At 46.5% G+C, this 21373-nt stretch overlaps 1 protein-coding gene across 2 annotated transcripts in view; it reads left to right on the forward strand.

The window, feature by feature from the left end:
• The window catches only part of Dapk2 (death associated protein kinase 2), a 119196-nt gene that overhangs the window by 64137 nt on the left and 33686 nt on the right, over nt 1-21373 (forward strand). The window contains exons 3-4 of one of the 2 annotated variants that reach the window (XM_005075516.4): nt 3057-3278; nt 14048-14186. In XM_005075516.4, the coding sequence (XP_005075573.1) occupies nt 3057-3278; nt 14048-14186 (361 nt within the window). The remainder of the gene's footprint in view (nt 1-3056; nt 3279-14047; nt 14187-21373) is intronic. The other variant, XM_040739968.1, reaches the window with a different exon arrangement.

Genomic DNA, 21373 nt, shown 5'->3' on the forward strand with positions numbered 1-21373 from the left:
GCACAGAGCTAGAAGACGTGAAGATGCTGTTAACCTCTTCTACAGTGCTTTGACTTTGCTGATGCCAACAGATGTGTTAGAAGCAAACCTTTCATGGGGGCTCCTGCAAACCAGTGTAACTATCTGTCTTGATACTTGTAGATCACCGTCACAGCAGTTATATCCATGACTCCCTCAAGCAGAACATGATGGTCCTTTCTCATCTGATTCTGTGTCTCCTTAAATAGCCTCCCAGGGAATGTGACACCTAGAAGGCCAGCCAGTGGTAACAGTGGCCGTAGTGGGGTTCTTTACCCATAAAGGAGAACTGCTCTAAGTCATGGCTCCCAACACAGCTACCTAAGAAAGTCATACATCACTGGGCACAGGGGTGCATGCCTGTAATCCCAGCACTGGGGAGGCTAGGGCAGGGGGATCATGAGTTTAAGGCCTGCCTGAACTACATAGTGAGGTTCTCTTTCTCCCTCTCCCTCCCCCCTCTCTCTCTACACACACACACACACACACACACACACACACACACACACACACACACGTAGAATAAGACAAAAAGATAAATAACTTCATCCCCAGGCTATAGCCCAGAGCTACCCCAGAGTCTCTGGCCTTGACATCTAGATCTCTTTGATTCTAAAATGCCCCAGAAGGTTCTAGAATGCTGCCAGGGTTGACACCTACTGCTCTGGAACTGAAAGAATCAATTAATTGCTTAGAGTACAAGTATTTGCACATCTGGGTATGCACTAGAATCAGGGCAAGGGCACTTTTAAAATTACACTGGTTCCTTGGCCATACATCCTGGACCATTTGAAGCAGTGACTTCCAGTCCTAGGCATCTCTTACTCAGCCCTGGTCTATGTCAGCTGTTGCTGCTGAGGGTGAGCCAACCGTACAAATGTTTCCTTTACAGCTGTCTAGCAGTGAATCATAACTCCCATTTCACAGGCCAGGAAACGGATGCTCAGAGCAGGTAGTGACCTGATCCACATGACCTCATAAAGAAGGCCCTGAAGCAGATCTGTCTAACCTTGAGACCTATCCCAGTTGCCCAGACCCCATCCATTGCTTCATAGGCCTAGTGGAAAGTTTTCCCTGTTCTCCCTGAAACAACCAAAGGCAAGGGGAAGGCAGCCCTGGGCTGCGACTTTCCTTCCTGCTACCCCAAAGCCTGAGCAGAGGGCCCTTCGGGAGAGAAGAGAGGCCTCAAGATGCCTTGTGTTGCCTGGTGCTTGGCTCCATCCTAGTTACCCACTCTCGGAGTGCCTCCCTATGGAGGGAGGAAGATTAGGTCTGTCCTACTCCTCATTCTCACACTTACCCTGGAGAAACTGAAAGCCAAAAGCAAACACCCACTTGCTTTTTGAGAGCGTGAGGGATTTTTCAGTCACATGACAGAAAGATGGCTCCATCCCCTTCACCAGTCTAAGGAGATGCTACCTCAAGGTGACCTGAAACCTTTAGCTTTCCTTTACAATGTCATGTTTGTACCTTCCCACGTCATGACCCAGTCAGTGCAGCTTGAAGCTGGGAACCGGGGGGTTTGGATGTCAAACCTAACCCTGTACCACCACCACCATGCATACAACTTAAAATCCTTGAGTTTCACTTTTCCGTCAGTCAAGTCACTCAGGATTGTGGGAGGACAGTTACAGGAACTCTGAAATGCCAGGCCTGCCAGCAGCCTCTTGAATATGTTCACTCTGGCCTTCCTCGACCAGCATCAGCCCCTAGTGTGTGGACAGCTCAGAGCCAATACTTGGAGCTTGGAAAACTAAAACTTTAGAGTCAGTGGATGGTGTAATGTAAATCTGACGCCAAGCCTAGTCCTAAGGTCCTCTCCTCCCCCAGGGCTCCCTCTGCATCTGTCGTCTCTGCCTTTGTTCCCGTTATTTACCAGCCAGCTCGGGGCACATGCTTGGACAGTGTTGAGTGAAGGGCGAAGGTGGAGAGATGAATGAATTTGTTTTTGATGATGTCTCTCAAGTGCTTGTGTAGGAGGCTGTTTAGTTGTTGGCTCTCTGCTTGCTCCCTCGGCTTCACTTTATTTGTGTAAGCCAGTTTATTTAAAGATTATTCTAGCAATAGAATACTCTAGGTGCAATGCCATTTTCCGAGGTTGGGACAAATACCCAGTTTCTTACAACTGTAACTTTTATACCAGACCCACTAAGAAAGTACATCTGGACTCTGGATCCAGTGGACCCATTAAGCCATTAATCAGGAGGTAATCAACCTTTCTGAGTTGCCTAAGCAGTGGGTGGAGGAACATAGGGCAATGTGGAAGGTGAGAGGTAGGACCTCCGAGGGTAAGGAGGGGACACCAGCAATCTCCAGGGATTTAGATCTGCCCCAGCTCAGGGCCTGAATTGAGATGAAGAAGCATGAGCTGCCCTCAGAGCACTCAGGGAAGCTGGCTCACAGCTACTTGGATCGCTGGCATGGACACCGTTTCATGGGCTCTGTCTCAAGTAGCCTGAGCAGGGTCATGTCTCCTATAACTATCTTGAGAAGCTTTGTGGGCAGCTGGCTTTGATGTCTGACTTTGTCAATAATTCTGTCATGAATCACTTGACCTCTTCTTATGCCCAGTTTCCAAATTTTACAACTCCCTGTTCACACTATGATGATGATTAACCCCCTGCCAAGTAGCCTTTAGCCCAACCCCATCCTAGTCAGGGTTCTTACCAACCCAGTCTGTTTATGGACATTGTGACTTCAGCTGGAAGTTTAGACTTGGGTTCTAGATGAGGCTTTGTAAGGACAAGGCAGTGTCATCCTAACCAAGCCAATACTTTCCAGGGTCTTGGTGTTTGCCCTTGTATACCAGCAACATCATTAACATCCCTTCCTAATAAGATGTCAAGGTCTTGTCGTAATAGAAGGGAATGCCAGTCCTGCCCTATCTCAGTCACTGCATGTCATCCAGGCAGGACCACTGGCCAGCGACATGCCTTTCTGTCTTGGCAGAATAACCTGGTAGACTGTCTTGGTAGCTGGCACTGAGGGTTGCTTCTCCAGTGGCTACAACTTAATTGTTTGGGTCTGTGTCCCCACAGTGGCCAGTTTGCCATTGTGAAGAAGTGCCGCGAGAAGAGCACAGGACTGGAGTATGCAGCCAAATTCATCAAGAAGAGGCAGAGCCGGGCCAGCCGCCGGGGCGTGTGCCGGGAGGAGATCGAGCGGGAGGTGAGCATCCTGCGGCAGGTGCTGCACCCCAACATCATCACGCTGCACGACGTCTATGAGAACCGCACCGACGTGGTGCTCATCCTCGAGCTGTGAGTGGGACGCCAGGACGCATGGCGGGGCGGTGGGGTGGGCAGCAGAGATAGGTCAGGGTGGCAGCAGCTCTGGCCACGGGCCACAGGGCTAACGGCAAAGCTCAGCCCAGAGAAGATGCAGCTAATGGTAGGCAGCCTCCCTCTGCCTCAGTTTTCCCATCCTTCTCCTAAATTGGGGCCAGTGGAGGGGGTGAGCTTGTCAAGTGGCAAGGGTAGAGAGTAATGGTCTAACTCTTATTTTCACTGAATCTTGGAGATCAAAGAAACCAGTGATTCTGGCTTATTTCTGGTAAGAGGAACAATTTTGAGGGTGAGGTAGCTTGGGAAGCAGATGCTGTCAGAGAAGGGTCTGTCTCAAAGAGAGGGAGAATGAACATCCTTTCAACTCCTCCAAAACCCTTCTCTAGCCCTTCCCCGGGGGAAACCCACTGCACTGGCACTGTGTTTATTTCTTGTGTTATCACAGTGAGAGCTATGGTTTGCCCATTAAACCACCTCACTGGTCAGTAGCTACTGTTTAAAGATCCACGCTATATCCTGCATTCACAAGGTGTCTTGTGTTTGTCATCTTGCTCAGTCCTGGCCTCAGTGAGTCTTACTAACACGAAAAGGTTATTTTATATTCACCCTGCTTACCCTATTTCACCCTTATCGTGATACAATCACAGAGATTCTTACCATACCCATTTTACAGACCACAGCACCAACAAGTCAGCATCCTATAGCTGGGAAATAACAAGGCTGAGACTTCCATCTAAGTGGCTTGTGCGGACAGCCATGCACACGAGGAGGTACATCCTTGTGATGGTCTTTTTGGGAAGGACTTCACAATGGTTGGTGGAATTTAGTTAGGTGACACCAGGACTCCAGCTTGGTTGGCCACTCTGATATCCACCTGAATGTAGCCCCATGGAATGAGCTAGTGTCGTCTGGTGGGAAGGAGAGCCTGAATCAGGCTACGGCACACTAACAATAGCCTTATCCAGCTAATCAGCCAGCTCCCATGATAAGAGTATTTTGCCTGGGTGGTGGTGGGGCATGCCTTTAATCCCAGCACTCGGAAGACAGAGGCAGGTGGATCTCTGTGAGTTTGAGGCCAGCCTGGTCTACAGATTGAGTTCTAGGCAACATCAAAGCTATAACGACCCCCTGCAAAAAGTCAACCCCCCAAACAAACAAACAAACAAACAAACAAGCAAAGTATTCTGTAAGCATGTAGTACACATCTGTCAATCAGCAGAGGAGTCACTGGTCACTGGTTGTGTTCTGATTCCCAGCAGAAGTGACAATCCCATCTTCCTGGGAAGGCCAGAGTCACTTCCAAACCCAAGCCCCACTGGAACTGCAAGGAAATGCATCTATAATGCTTCAATCCAAACACGGCTACTTGTGTTTCTCTGTGTTTCTTTATCGCTTTGTATATAATTTTACAATTTCCTGTTCCCCTTTTTTCTTCAACTAACAAAATTCTATATATAGTCCTTTTTCCATTTAAATAACTATATCGTGTTTCATTAAATTACACACCAGTGTTTCTCTATTGCTGGGCATTTGCTTATAATTTCGCAGCTGTTACCCATTCCAAATTTTCCTGGTAAAGAACTTTTTTTCCCAATGATTTCCCCTCTTCTTTTGAATTAGTTATTTCAGCTGAATCTCCAGGAGTGGAGGATTAAGTTAAAGGTGGGCAGGTGTAGGCTCTTGGTGACTTCACTTCCAAAGGATTCAGGGACAAGGCAGTGTTTCTGTTTGCCCTCAGCCTTGGTGGTTGTGGATCGTTTGTTTAAAAATACATGTCTTTCTTTATTCATCTTTATAGTTATAAATCAGTATCTTGTAATTTTAATGATCTCCTCCTGTTTGTGGAACCCCAGAATTTAGGGTATAAAATGCTTCTCCTCTGTCTGGAGTTCTCCCAGCCAGGGTTTGGGATCAGGCAGTACTTACATGGGGTCATCTTGTGAGTGCAGATGCACCATGGGTAATATCAGTCCCCACACAGGTGCTCCCAGACTCGCTATGTTTGTTGAGAGCTAGCTGTCCACAGTTTCTGTCTCCTCCTTCACTTCCAGGCTGCCTCGTTGGACTTGGGATGTCTGGCTGAGGACCACTAAGGGTTTATGAAACGAGAAAAGAGCCAAGTTTTCAAAGATCATGCTCAGACCATGCTTGCTGGGTTTAAGGAGGATTTCCTAAGGGAGGAGGATTTCTGGGAGAGGGGAGGACTTCCTAGGGGAGAAGGACTTCTTAGAGGAGGAATTCTAAAAGTTTTTGCTTGGACTTGGTGACTCTTGTTGAACTGATCAGAATTTTTGGCATCTGGGTCCTCACTGGACAATAGGTTGCCCAGTGGCTGGATATAAGTGTTATTGTCCACTTGTTCATTTTCAGAATTTACTTGTTTATTTGTCAGGGCTTTTCTCACACAGAATTTCACTAATGTAGTTCGGGCTGGTCTAGACCTCATGACACTCTTGGCTCAGCCTATTAAGTGCTGGCTTGACAGATGTGTGGGTTTATAGATCTGTGTCACCACATGTGTATAATGTGTGTGTGCACATATATGTTCAGTATATGAACATATGTGTGTGCATGCACCTCTGTGTGTGTAGAGGCCAGAGGAGGACACCCAGTGTCCTACAGTACCATTCTCTGCCTATTTCCCTTGAAACAGGGTCTCTCCCTGAAACTAGAGCTGGGCTGGCAGCCAGGAGACCCCACTGAAGCTCCTGTTCCTGCCTCCCATGGTGCTGGAGTTACAGGTGTGTATGGCTTCACCCAGCTTTTTACATGGGTGCTGAGGGTTTGAACACAGGTCCAGTTGCAGAACAATTGCTCTTACCCACTTGTAGGTGGAGTTTCAGAAACTTCCATCCACACCCACTGAGCCATCTCCCCAGCCCCTCACTTGCAGTTTTAATGGGCACTGTTCCCAGCGCCCTCTTTAGCAGCTGTTGTCTGGTATGGTGCTTCCTTTAGTTTCTGCTAATGGAGCCAGTTCTAGAAGACATGTCGAGCCCTGACTCCTCTTCCTTTCAGCTGTCTTTATCCCATCCATGGCCATAGAAGCACCTGTTTCTGGTCATGGCAGTTGAAGGGAGGCTTAGGAAAGATTCTGTTGTCTGTGTAAGTTGACTTCTGTATGGCACGAAGACTACATTCAAAATCTCAGTAGCTGAGCTCATACCCTGTGTGGAGAGTGCTCCTTTGCAGCTCTAAATGCCCCAGGTCCTCCTGCACTCCAGGATGGCTGTAAGTGATGCCCTCTGGCAGTGCTGATGCTTCCTAGTTTCCTAGGCCCGGCAGCCATGGCAACATTATTTTTCCATCATTGCTGATGGGGGTCATTTATGCACACACTACCAGAAGAACTCTGGAAAGCACCTCACCTGGTGTAGCAACCTGCAAGGGAGAAGGGGTTGACCCTGAGAACACTGTTACAGAAGAGAGCAGCCAGATTCTTAGCCTTTGCTCTTCATAGTAAATAAAGCTGGAAGATTTGACTTGGGGTATGAGCTAAACGAAGCTTGGAGGAGCGGGGTGGTGATGGAACACACCTTTTATCCCAGCACTGGGAGGCAGAGACAGGCGGATCTCTGTGAGTTCGAGGCCAGCTTGGTCTACAGTGTGAGTTCCAGAGCAACCAGAGATGTTACACAGAGAAACCCTGTGGAAGAGGAGGAGAAGGAGGAAGAGGAGGAGGAGGAAGAAAGAAGAGGAAGAAGGAGGAGTAAGGGGAAGAGGAAGAAGAGAGAGGAGGAGGAGGAAGAAGAAAAAAGAAGGAAGAGGAGGAGGAAGAAGGGGAAGAGGAGAAAGAGAAGGAGGAGGAGGAGGAGGAGGAGGAGGAGAAGGAGGAGGAGCATCTTAGAAGATGGGAAATGACCCAGGACAAAGGTCTTAGACCCGAGAGGCTCTTGGATAAAAGCTATGTTGCCAGGTTTGCAGTGACTTTGATGTGTCCTCATTCCCAAGTAACTTGGGCGTCATGATATGGAGAGAGTAATGAGAAAGGGGCACATGGTGGACTTGGACTCAGGTGGTCTGGCTTTAAACCCTGGTTCTGTCACTTAGCTGTGTGACCTGGGGTGAGTCACTTACTCTCTTTGACCCTCAGTTTCCTCATGTGATGGATGGGGACAGAGAAGTAATCTGCATTCCTCCAGGTGGACATGAGGGTAAACTGAGAGAATATTCTGGAAGGCATACTGTAGAAATGGTGAACTTTAAATAATAAACTTTTTTGAGAGCTCCTCCAGCATTGCACCCCTGCAGTGACACCATACCTAGTGTTTACTTCAAGGACTTACCAAGGGCCTTCCAGCACTGATTCAGCCTTGTGTCAGGAGTTCTCCCAGCCTGAGGTGTCCAGGAGACTTCTCTTCTCACTCTTGTTTCAAGAAGAAAAGCTGAGTTCCTGGAACTTGCACACTGCCCATAGAAGGACTGGGCTTCCACCCTAGTCTGGGGAACAGACTCAGAGTGACCCTTGCAGCAATCGTCAGGTTCCAGTGCCTGCCTGGGGACAGGATACTGGATGATGCCACCAGGAGACACAGGAAATGCTGTGCTAGACTCCTCCCCAGCATCCAGTCTGCCCCTAAGGGCCACCCCCAGCTCACGCTGAGCAAAGAGGTTCTGCTGCATGGACAGCAGGTTTGCTTCACGAGTACTTGTGTCCCCCTCCCCTGACCTGTTTCTGTGATAAAAATACCAACAAAAGCAACTGGAGGGAGGATGGGGTTACTCTGACTCATACTTTGAGGGTGCAGTCCATCATGGCAGGAAAGTTGTGCTGGTCACATTGCAGCCGCAGCCACAAGTCAGAAAAAGGTGAACGCCAGCGCATAGCTTGCTTTCTCTTTTTTACTCAGTCCAGTAGCATTGAATATTGACTATGTGTAATTCGACATTTTCTAGTAGCCACATTAAATAAGTAAAAGGAAATAGGTAAACTAATTTTAATAGTAATTTTATGGACCCCAACACATACACATACTGACTTTAACATGTAGCCAGTGTGAAGCTGTTGATGAGTATTTTATATGTATATATTTTAATTCTAGGTCTACATAAGCTGATGTGGATTTGACATTTAGAGTACACATCCGCTTGTAGGTCGTGCACTGGTTAAAGTGAAGAGTTCTATTTAAACAGTAAACTTGTGCTCAGAGAAGAAATTTTATACTGCATCAGTTTTTGTATTAAGATTAAATAAAAATCAAAATTAAATTAAATTAAAAATTCAGTCCCTTAGTCACATTAGCCATATTTCAAGTGCTCAGTGACTAAATATTGTTGAACAGACTATATAGGGAGGGCTAGTGAGACAGTTTCAGTAAATAGAGGTGTTTGTATGCAGGCCATGACATTCATGTGCACTATTATGACGGTTTGGAAAATGTTAGAAAGGGGGAATTCTAGTTTTTATGTACTATCTTATGAAGTATTATGTATAAGTTAAGGACCATGTCTAGACTATCTTGAGCCCATGAAGAAGGAATATTTTATAAAATCATAGACAGGAACCTCTAGGGGCCATCTTGCCCAGTCTGCTCCTTTTCAGGTAAGAAAAACCACCAAATCTTGCCGAGAACAGGGAAATAAGTCGCCAGGTCCAGCCAAGCAGAGCTAGCATTTGTTCCTCTTGGTCATCTGTCTCAGACCATTCAGACTGTGGTATTCATCTTCCTTACCCCCAAATTAATGTCATCATCTCATGTAAAATATATTATACTATCCTAAGAGGCTTAAAAACATCTTAACTGATTCTAGCATTAGAATTTAAACACTGATGACACACTAGGCATGGTGGTGCACACCGTTCATCTTAGTACTCAGTAGGTAGAGGCAGGCAGATCTCTGTGACTTTGAAACCAGACTGATCTACAGAGCGAGATCTTGGCCAACCAGAGATACTAAGCAAGACTTTTTTTTTGGATGCACACTTTATTTAAAAAATTGAAGTACAGCATTTAAAAATTAGGATTTAAACATCAGTGGAAACTAGCCAAGACCATATGATGGAGCCATCTGAGGCAATGGAACACCTGTACCTACTAGGCTCTCAACCCTTGTGCTAATTAACCAGACACTTCAAGGAGCTTTTCTATATCGCTTTCTAGAAAAGAAACATTTCACTTTCTTAAAGACTCTGTCTTAAAGAACAAAACAAGCAAACAAAAGTCAGTATTTTAGGAGAACACAGCTACAACAGTTACGGGTAAGAATCAAGGTGATTCATTTGGAGGCAAATAACATTTTAGCTGAAATGGGAACATCACACAAGCATTGCGGTTTTAAAATCCAGTGTGGGGAAGGCTTAGGATAGATCTTTCTATCCCAAAGGAGCAAATTAGGAAAGAGAAAAAAAAAAAAAAGAGCGACAAGTCTTGAGTCAGTCTAAGACCTCAGCTTCAGAATCACTTTGGCAAAATATTTTGCTGTTCAGGCCCACCAGGGCACACACAGATCCTGCATAATGGCTTTGGGCAACCCTGCCCTCATCTTTTCGGGGAGCAGCCCACACCATAGCCCTCACAGGTTGGAGTTGCCTGGCTGTGGCTCTTCCAGACTAGAACAGTACACACACCTGTTGGCCTATTGGTCTAGAGTCTTATTGGTCTAGAGTCTCGGGGCAACACGGCCTTCTGGGTAATATTGTAGTGGGTGCTCTCTGCATGGCCTCCACCCACTCCACAGTTCTCTTTCCAGGGGCCACTGAACTCTGAGGCAGCCTTTGAAATCCAGGTGGAAGTAGCCACACCCCCACAGCTTTGTTTGGCACAGCAATCACTTCAGGCAGGAGCCAGTGGGAGCCTCACCTGGTGTGACTGATGATCGTGCCTCCAGAGTGCAGGAAGAAAAGACCACCACAGGAACCAGTGCTGGGCAGTGACCGGGCTCTTCCTCTGATAGGGTTCTGTCCTCGGGCCCTGAAAGTGGCCTTCTGATGGGAGTGGAGCCCTACCCCCAGTGAAGTCTAAGATGACTTGAAATCATTATCTCATTGTCTTGGACAATAGGTCCTTTATACAGTTGACTAATCTCCCTCCCTCATTGTCTTGATGAATAACACCTGGCCTCCCTTGGGATAGCTGATCCATGTAAACCTGCTTATCAAGCAGTCCTCAGCCACACCCGTGTTCTCTCCTCCACAGATTTTTTCTCATTTTCTTTTCTTCCCAGTAGGAATAGGCTGAAAAAGACTTCAAACTTTTATGTTTTCCTTATTTATTTTAACTAATAATTCTATTTTAAAATACTGCTTTTTGGGCCAGTGAGATTGCTCAATGAGTAAGGATGCCTGCCACCAAGCCTGTCGGACCTGAATTTGAACCCTGGGGTCCATATGGTGGAAGGAGAGAACCACCTCCTGCAGGTCACACACACACACACACACACACACACACACACACACACACACACACACACACACACACACACGCACACACGCACGTGCACGCGCACACACAGTGAGAGAGACAGACAGACAGACACAGACATACATACTACATTTTAAGGAATTGCCCTCTCCTTTTACATTTCACTGTGCCTAGACATTTTCTTAGCCAGATGTCCAATCTCATCACTCACAAGTTTGATCTTCCATAAGACACTAGCACATGATCAAAATTTGTTGGAGGGTATTCGATATACTGTGAACCTTGAGTTTGCATTCACGCAATTAAAATTAACCTTGGGTTAGGAGGCTGTGTTTGAAACTAGCTGACAGAAAGTAATCATAGAGCCTCGAGGACATCCAGGAGAGATAGAGAGACACAGGAAGTAGTAGTGTGGGGTTTGGTGTGGCACAGCCTTATTTGGTTTGGTGAAGGAAGCAGGGGGGAGTCCTCAGAGGATGCCAAGAAGGAGACAAGGTTAGCCAGTTGCTACTCAGCCTCTCTGAGCTACAGGCTTTTACCCCAGCAAGTCTTATTCATAAATAGAATGACAGAGATTTAGTTAAAACTACCTTTATAGCAGCAGCCACAGGGTCAGTGCCTGCTGGAGCAGAATTCCCACCAGGCTGCAGCCTGAATGGCCAGGTTGCTGCTAGAGAAGCAGGCCGGGAACTGGGGAGTTGCAATTGCTGGCTGGGACAGCAGTAGGTTAAGTCACAGCCACTGTGCTGAAGTTAAAACAACAAAGTCAGTGAAATGTCTCTGCAATTTTGTTATAAGAATGGTCTTTCTAATGGTCTCTCCAACTTCAACCGATGCCACCTTTCCCAGTTCCACCTGCCGTCCTCATCAGGACGGTGTTGTCATAGCATCCTGCTGAGAACCACTCCCCTCATCCTCAGCCCTCCCCTCCCCAGAGCCATTCTGGGCAGGTGACATTGACGATGTATCCCAGCATGCATCTCACAGCTCATCTGGCCTCAGCTGCCTCTTACCCACTTCCCAAGCCACTTCCGTGTCCCTAGGTTTGTTTTTTGCTCACAGCAGCACCCCACTCGACACAAATGTCCTTTGTTAGGTCCTTCAAGCAGCTGTATAACAAGCTACCACAAACTGGGTGGCTTATCAGAACAAATTTATTTCTTACACTTCTCAGGGCTGGGGAATTCAAGATCAAGGCACCAGGAGACTTGTCTGGGGAGAACTTGCTTTCCTAGATGGTGGTCTTCCTGGGTAACTGAAAGATTTCTGGGTTTCACGGGAAACACTGGGGGTAAGAGATTAGAAGAATTGTCAGTGCCACAGATAGATAGACAGGTAGACATGCCAATGGTTTTGGGGAGAGTTTAGGCCCACAAGGGCTAAGTGATCTCTTTTGTAAGTTTCAGAGGGGACCGTGATCCTATACTATTCAGTTCACAAGTAGCCCTCAGTGCATGCTTGCCGTCAGGCTGTCTCTGATTCCCCGGTGGTAGAGGAAGGGGAAAGATTTAGTCATTTAATTAATACATGTGTTCATCATACAGGGTGTGCTGCCTGAAGCCCCTCATTGCTTAGGGTGCTTTTAAAGCTTCTCTTGGGGAAGTGAGGATCATAGTCTTTCAGACAGCCATGGCAGGGCACCTGTTGTTTCTTTCATGGCAGTCGTGAGGGTAGAGACAGAAAGAAATCTGAGTAGCTGCTCCCCCAAACCTACCAGTTATGACCTCAGAAATTGCAAGTCCTTTATTTTGTATTTCATCCCAATTTACTTTTGCTTTTTTTTTTTTTTTTTTTGAGTTAGGGTTTTACTGTATATCCCTGGCTGGCCTCGAAGTGGCTCTATACACTGAGCAGGCCTCAAGTTTGTGGCAATCCTCCTGCTTTTGTCTCTCAAGTGCTTGAGACTGTGGGTGTGAATTTTAATTATTACATACACCACACCTCACACAATATATGTAAGTTACAGAAGAGCTAAGCAAAGCTAAAGAAAACATCTATATATGATATATAGGATCCTTCTGTGTAGCTCTGGCTGTCCTGGAACTCACAGAGGTCTGTTTCCATCTTCTAAGTTCTGGGATTAAAGGTGTATACCATCAACCCTGGCTAAACTGTAGGATTTTAAAAGACAATGCAGAGTGATGCCTGGACTCTGGGCATGGCTCCATTGGTATTGTGCTTGCTGCATAAGCATGAAGACCTAGGTTCAAATCTGCAGCTCCCACATAAGAGCTTTGCATCTCTTATCTCTGCACTGGGGAAGAAGAGCCAGGAAGAGCTTGCAGGCATCCAGGAGCTGAACCCATGAGCTCTCGCTGAACCAGTGAGAGACCTTGTCCTAAAATATAAGTTAGAGAGCACTTGAGACAGACACTTGACACCAACCTCTTGCTCTTACATGCAGGTGTACACAAATATGTACAAATGTGTACACATCCAGAGCAATGTGTAAAGGGTCAACACAAACGCAGCGATCAGACACTTGGTTTGGATAGCTTCCAAGGGGCAGTACCAAGAGGAAGGGAAATCATGCTTACTTGAGTCCAGGACAATTAGAAATTTGTTAGTCGGTGATTTACAGGGCAAAGGCACATTGGAGGGGCCTATGGCAGTGATGGGATGGTATACCATGCTGTAGTCTCTGGCTTCTCCCTTCATAAATCTTGGGTGAGGGGAGCGTGCCATTCTTTCATCTGGTGGGTTCAATGAATTTTCAGGAGATAATTTTTATTAACATAAATAAATCACTCATCACTCTCTTGCCTTCTGGGTGTGTGGGGCAGAGAGCATTGGTTCATATGGACAAATAAGATACCAAGTCAGGGGCTGGGACAAGGGCTCAGTAGGTAAAGGCATTTGCTGCCAAGCCTGACAGCCCAAGTTCAATCCCTATAACAAACACCATTGGAAGGAGAAAACCGACTCCGTCAAGTTGTCCTCTGACTTCTGCCTGTGTGCCACGGCACATATGCCACACCCTCACTGACTAACTAGCTAGATGCCAGGTCATTCTACCTTAGCATTTGTACCAAAAATACAGTAACTGAGGACAGAAGGGCTGCTGCTCTATCTAAAATGTAATTCAGGGCAGGGCACGCCTGCTCATTATAGGCAAAGGGTAATATCTGGAGTAACCAGGGACCTGGGCCTACAGCACTAACAGAGGTCTTTCTGGGAACACGCTAATAGTGATTCTTGACTCTGAGGTTTAACAGAAAGAATACGAAGCAAAGCTAGTCTTTGATGTACTTAGACCAAGGTTAGCTCCAGGCAGGGCAAGGGGGTTCTATGTTCCAGAGTCAGGTGTAGGAACTGCACTCGTCAACCAGGCCTCATGACATACAAAACTAACTGCGCCTGACCTTCCCCACTGGTGTCTTCCAGAGTGTCCGGAGGAGAACTGTTCGATTTCCTGGCCCAGAAGGAGTCGTTAAGTGAAGAGGAAGCCACCAGCTTCATTAAGCAGATCCTGGACGGGGTGAACTACCTTCACACAAAGAAAATTGCCCATTTTGATCTCAAGGTCAGTAAGTGTTTAGGAAGAAGGGACATTGTCCCCTTGTCACAGGCCCACTGTCCTCACCTTCAACCCAGAACCCTGGCCTGGGGGGGGGGAGGAAATAGCCTTTTGCAAGTACCCACCTCAGTTCACTTCTCCTGCCAGGTCTTCTACACAAGATGCTCTTTGGTCAACTAGAAACACTTTATATCTTCCAGGGACTAGATGATGCATAATTAAAAACAAAACAAAACCAGCAACAAGAAACTTGAAACAAAACCCATTTCACAACAGGAAACTGACTGACAAGGAAGAGCTAAGCCATGAGTGGGCAGAACTAGCAGGGTTTGCAGAATTGCTGGGGTTGGCTGACACTCTAGACCCAGCACAGCGGGGCCTTCTGGCCCTCACCAGAGATTACAGATCTTGGATCCCAAGGACCATTGGCAGCCTGTGCCAGTCTCACTCCAAGCTAGAGCCGTAGGGCTGCTTCCAGGCCCCACTGACAGTTTGTGGTAACTGGTGTTCAGGGTCGGGAAAGTTCATGGTGGCCATGTATAACTGCATAGAGCATGACTGTGGTCAAGGCAGAAGGATTGGCCCCCTGAGTAACTGAGCTCAGGCACATGCACTGATGGGTCTTCGTGGGTAACTGACTCATGGGGGTCCCTTCAACTCATGTGCAGACTCCTGTTTATGGGGGGAGAGCCACCCGCTGCTATTTGTCATTACTTCTTTATTTGCTTTTGAGTCATGGTCTTATGTAGCCCAGGCTGGCCTTGAACTGTTGATTCTCCAGCCTCTGTTTCCTGCGTGTTGGGCTTACACATATACACCACCACACCTGGCTGTCTATCTAGTGTTCTCTGCAGAAATCCCTGTGTTCTTTTGTGTACTGGGCTTTGCTTCTCTTCTCTAAGGAGACTGATGCAGGAGACAGAAAAGAAAGACCAATCATTCTAGGAGTGTAGCAGAGGAAAGCTCTGGGAGGCCGGTGAACCTGAAGGGGGGCAGACCTAACTCATCCTGAACTAATCAGAGAGGCTGCCTGGAAAAGCTGGCGTTTGAATTCTAAAGAATCGACGGGAATTTGCAGAAGGAAAGGACCATGCACGTGTATGTGTGCATGATCACAGTAACAGCCCAGTTCACTCAATAAAGCACAGAAAAGGGAGTGTGTACATGACTGCAGAGGAGGCCGGGAAGAGGGCAGGAGGCAGCTGAGAGACGCTGAAGCTGAGCCCAGGAGGTGCCCTTTACCCTTTGCCCCTTGCCCTTTATCCTGAGAGGTGCTTGAGTCCCTCTGCTGGGAAGATGGATGGAATGGGGACAGCTGGGCAGCTTAGGTGCCTAGCTTCATGTGTAGGTAAGGGTGAGGCAGCATCTACAATGACACCAAGTTTTGGTTTGAGGGACTGATCCAGAGAGAATATGACATGTCCACAGTCTTACAGCAGCCACCCCAGGATGTGGTCTCTGTTCCTGTGCGTGCATCCCTGTTCCAGCTCTTATTCGAGCATGGTCCCCGTGCTGGTGGCTGTTGTCACAGTATTTTGAATTACTGTTCTCTAGTGGCTGATAGAAGGAGGAGGGTTTGCTGTGGTGAAGGGGAGCCCGGGTTGGAGTCAGCTGTGCTGGACTCCATGTTTCCTTCTCCCAAACCCCAGAAGGCACCTGAACCTTGCTTTTTCAGCCCTGTTGCAGATAGTACCACCTACCTGGTAGAGTTGACAGAAGATGGAAGCAGTGTTAAGTGATGCATACATAATATGTGTTACATGCTGCTATTGTTATCTACCTTTCCAGAAGAGTGGAAAAGAAAACACAACTCTTATGACAATGTATTTGCTCTGTTAGGGCAGGAAAACAAACTCTGGTAAAACACTACCCTGGGGGAGCTGAGACTTGCTGTTGTGGGGTGGCTGATGGGGCTATTTCTAGCTCTCAGGCTCAGTTTGGACATTTTCCATGCCCCAGAGACAGTCTGTATTTATCCTGGGTGAGGGTGAGGATGTTGCTAAGTTCTCCCATGGCCATGCATCCTTGGGGTATATAGACTCTGAACTTTCTGATCCCCCCCCCCTTCTCATGGGTTCTTTGGCCTAGGCCCAGGTAGGCAACTTGGGGGAATGATGAGCAGCTGGACCACAAATAGATTTTCATCATGGTTGGGAGATACCTCTTGTACCTAGAATGTAACCATCGGACTGGAATTTTCCACTAGCTGCAGGGGACACAGCCTAGAAGATGTTTCTTGGTTCCATGTTGCTTCCTACCATCTAAAATTCATATATTCTTCTTAGATTTCCTTTTCTGTGACAGCTTCTGCTTTTCCCTACTCACTTATGTTCTTTTACTCCTCAACAAGAAAGCCTGGCTTCCCCAGGACATAACCACCAAGCCCTCTCCATGCTCCATCCGTTACCTCTTCTCTGTGTCTTCCTCCTAACTTGAAGGAGCCATGGTGAGGAGGGTCAGCTGTCTGGCCTGCCTTTGTGATATGAATGACCTCCTGGGAAGCTGTCTTAGTTTCGTTGCCTGTTAAAATACATGGCAAAAATGACTCAAGGGAGAAAGGGTTTATTCTACCTCACAGTTCAAGGGCGCAGTCCACCGTGAAGTCAGGGCAGCAGAGCTTGAAGTGGCTGGTCCTTGCTCTGAGGGAATGAATGTATGCTCCACTCCTGCTTAGCTGACTTTCTTTGTCTTTCTAGAGGCCTGGATCCCCTAATCACAATAAATTTAGGGCTTTCCACATCCATTAGCATGGAGATAGTCCTCCACATGCATCATGCCCAGGTTCCATCTCCCAGGTAACCCTAGAGACCATGAATGTGTGTTGCAACCTCTCTGCTCTTTCTTTTCCCTTCCTAAGGCCCTCCTGGTGATCTTATAAGACCCAGCAGAGATTTCCTTTCCTCTGGAAAGCCTCTACTTCTTGCCAAAAGTCTAACGAAGAATTAACCAGCCACTTTGCTTCTGTGTCGTTATGGGGTCCGTCCCTCTCCCCAAACTTCAGCCAGGAGCATTTTTTTATCGTTTCTTTGTGGATTCCACATCATGCATTCTGATCTCACTTATTCCCCATCCCCTTGAATTTGCCCTCTGCCCTTGCAACCTATTCCCCAAATCAAAAACCAATTTAAAAGGAAAACCAAGAACCAAACAAAGCAGTAAAACAAAACGAACCAAACAAACAAAAAAGAAGAATCTTGTTGTGGAAGCTGTAATATGTCCCGTTGAGTCACATAGTTTACCCTTGAGTCCATTCATCTTTACTTGCAAGTGTTCATTGCCTATCACTGGTCTGTCTTGAGGCCTCTGGTTTCTGCTACCCCACAGACAATGGGCTCTCACTGGGGCTTCTCTTGCATTTCCTGTTGTCCTGTGTCATGGAGATCCTACTGTTTTGGATCTGCAGGTTCCAACAGTTCATAGATGAGGTAGATTTGGGGCTGGGGCGGCTCATAGCTCTGGTTCTGGGCCTGGGTGGTAGCTGGGTTGGTCAGCCTGCCAGCTTTCCCTCATGCTCACCACCCAGATTAGCTCTGTAGCACCGCCTTGGCTAGCTCACCCAATGCAGCCTGACACAAGGAGGGAGGCCAGTTCTGCTCTCAGGTGCTCAGAGTCAGGTCACCTACACTCACATCACCAGGACCAGGCCAGGTGCAGGGCTCTCTGGGAGTATTGATCTTTCTGAATAGCTTTCTGCCGCACAGTGCCCGATACGGGATGGATGACTCACTGGGTGCTGAGTGAGTGAACATCTTAGTGACAAGCAAATGTACTCACGAGCATTCAACACCCTTTCGTGAAGGTGCAAAAGAGGTTATAGGCAGAGTGCAGGTAGTGCACCAGTGTGCACATTTATTGAGGGCCTGCCATAATTCAGGTGAAAAGCAGTTAAACGATGTGATGCAGGCCCTGCCTTCCAGGAGCCTAATGCCTTTGGGGAGAAGGGCATAGCGAGGCTTGGTGATGAGGCCACCTGAAATAAAAACTAATAGGTCCTCATTAACCATGCCATAACTTTTAAGGAGTGAGCTCTCTGCCTCGGGCAAAGTGGAGACCATTTCTGTGTGTTTAGGGAGGTTAGAGTGGAAGAATAAAGGTTATTTCCTGTGGGAGGGACATGGCTGATGGGTGGTATCAGGGACCCTTAGCCAGGCTGTCCATAGGTCAGATCACCAGGAAATGGGCCTCAGAAACCTTTGTACATGGTCTCAGTACAAATAACAGCCTTGCAGAGGGCGTTTGGATGCGGTCTTGGTGTGGTTTCTCCTCTGAGTCTGAGTGTTTCCTTTCCCTTCTCCACCAACCAAATCCAGCCGGGGAGCTCTGAAGTAGAGGGTGGGCCCTAGGACTGATGGTGTATTAAGCAGCAATAATAAATCAAGAGAAATGACTAAACTGGTATGTAACCCAGAAACTCAAGACTCTGAGAAGGCTTTTCATTGTGAACACTTACTTGCAAGAGGGTAAATTCCAGAGCAGGGACTCCCCCACGAACCCAAGCTCTTTATGCCCAGCATCATCCTTAGTGCTGCTTTTTATGGTCATTGTATAATAGCGACTGCTGGTCAAGCTTTCATTAGGATGACAATGGTAACACTTTAAAGACATAGTACTTTCTAGAGTGCAGTATGCTTACACCTTTGTCTTCATTGGAGTCTCATGGATGCAGAAGGTGATGACATACTTTTACACACCAAACAGTTGAGATTCAGAGAGATTAAGTAACATGCTCAAGATCACACAAGTATCAGATGACAGAGTGAACTTGCTATTCATACAGTTAATCCAAGGTCTGGGCTTGCTTGCTTCTTTCTCTCTCTCTCTCTCTCTCTCTCTCTCTCTCTCTCTCTCTCTCTCTCTCTCTCTCTCTCTCTCTCTCTCTCTCTCACCTTAAATTCACAGCAATCTTTGTACCTCTGCTTCTAAGGGCTAGAATTACATAGATAAGCTGCCACACTAGGCCTTGTGTGTTGTGTGATATTTTGATTGTGTCCTGACAAATAAAGCTTGTTTGGAGTCAGAGGGCAGAGCTATTCAATAGCTGACCATAGAGTTTTGGAGGACTGTAGCGAGAGGGACAGAAAGTGGTAAGACGGGCTGAGATAGGATCTTAGCCCTTTTTGAATGGAAGAGTTAAGAAGCAACTGGTGGCTTTCCTGGTTCTCTGATCTTTCAGGTTCTTACCCCAATATTTGACTCCCTATTTTTTATTGATAAAGACTAACTAGATTAATGCTTCATCTAGTGTCTAACGTGGGGAATAAATTCATGAAATAGCCACTTGAGCTGCTGATGGGAACTGCACCAGGGAGTCACCGCACTGCCCCCTGGCTTTCCCTTTACTTCCCCAAGTCCTCGGAGCGAGTCTAGGATTTTCATGTTGCAGCCTTTGTACATCAGCACCTATGCTGGGGTATTTTTATAACATTGAGTTCTCTGGGGAAATGTATGTGTATACACAATTACCATACATATACACATAATACTATATGCATTTACTCTAAATTATAATGATATGAAGGTTTGTGGCACACAGTTTACAAGTGAAATAAATATATAAATTTTATTGTAAATCCCATATAGCAAATTGATTTTCATATAACATATAGCAGCATTTCCCTTGGTTCTTGGCATACTCTTGTACATGGTTGTAGACAGCAAATGAATACAGTTTGACAGGAGTGTAAGTTGATACTGTCTACATTAAGTGAGGTGAAAATGAGACAAATCATAGGGAAATTTACAAATGACACGAGCAATTTTTCTACTGAATTTGGACACTAAATTTTGACTTTCGGAAGCATAGTTAATTTTCTGTACTGTTCACAAAGCAATTCCTATAGACCTGCTGTCCTCTTATGTTTAATATGCATAATTAAGCAGTTTCATAACTTTTAATAATCTAGAGTAAAAAAGAGAATAGATTGAGATGGAGAGATGGCTTAGCGATACAGAGCATGGACTGCTCTTCTAGAGGACCTGGGTTTGCTTCTCAGCACTCACATAGTGACTAGCAACCATGTCTAACTCCAGTCCCGGGCATCTGTCACTTGCTTCTGGCTGCTTTGGGCACAGAAAAGCAGGCAAATGCTCACACACATAAAATAAACAAATCAGAAGAAGAAAGAGGAGGAGAAGGAGAAGGAAGGAGAAGGGAGAAGAAGGAAGAAGGATGAGGAGGAGAAGAGTTGAGTGCTGACTTGTAGTTTCAGTTTTTCTGGTAAATATATGCACTATGACCAGTTTCAGGGGCATACTGTTGTTTCTTACTGCCATGGGGTAGACAGATACAAAAGGTGGAAGTAACTGAAATAGACTAGAAAATACTCAGAGTTCTAGAAATATAATGAGTCTTAAGTATTTCTTGTTTTTAGCTCAATTTATTTAAGTTTCAGTTTTGGTAAATAGCCCTGTCTAACAATCACAAATTCCTATCAACTTGATGATCCCCTCCCATGAACCAGTTGCCTCGTGGTTCTGTGACACCTGGTAGACAAAGGTACTCATGAGCAAGAGGGTGCTGAGTTCAGTGCTATGGTGGTAGCAGTGATGTAATAATAATGGCAGTTGGCATTCATTGAGCACTTACTCTATGAAGGCTAAAATAAAAAGGATAGTGACATACCTATGGTAGTAGAACTGGAGATACGGAGTTCACTGGAGGAACACTTGCTAGTCATGTGTGAGTTCCCAGGTTTGACACTAAGTACAGTTGGGGGGAATGGTGATGTCATCTGAAGGTTCCTTTCTGCTGCTCTGCATACATCACTCATGTTATCCATGCAGCAGCACTGAGGTTACTCCTTAGAAAAGAGAGGTCACTAGGAAGCTCCTGGGACTTCACTGTGCCTCCTTGACTACCATGACTGGTGGTGGCACACGCCTTTAATCTCAGTGCTCAGGAAGGAGAGGCAGGCTGTTCTACAGAGAAGAGTTCCAGGACAGCCAGGACTACACAGAGAAACCCTGTCTGGAAAACAAAACAATCTAACCTAACCATATTCATTTTCTCATTTGGCAGATGAACCAGCCAAAGCTCATATAAAGGAATGGCCTGTTAAGGTTACAGCACAGGGCAGAAACAGAACACAAATTCATGTCTGTCTGATGCGGGAGTCACCCCTGGTGACAAATGCTGAGCCGTCACTCAGTCACAAAGCATCACTGTGATTCTTTGTAGAGCTTGTTTTACAACA

Source organism: Mesocricetus auratus, unplaced genomic scaffold (assembly GCF_017639785.1).
Source record: "Mesocricetus auratus isolate SY011 unplaced genomic scaffold, BCM_Maur_2.0 Super-Scaffold_100691, whole genome shotgun sequence".
NCBI classification, from domain to species: domain Eukaryota; kingdom Metazoa; phylum Chordata; class Mammalia; order Rodentia; family Cricetidae; genus Mesocricetus; species Mesocricetus auratus.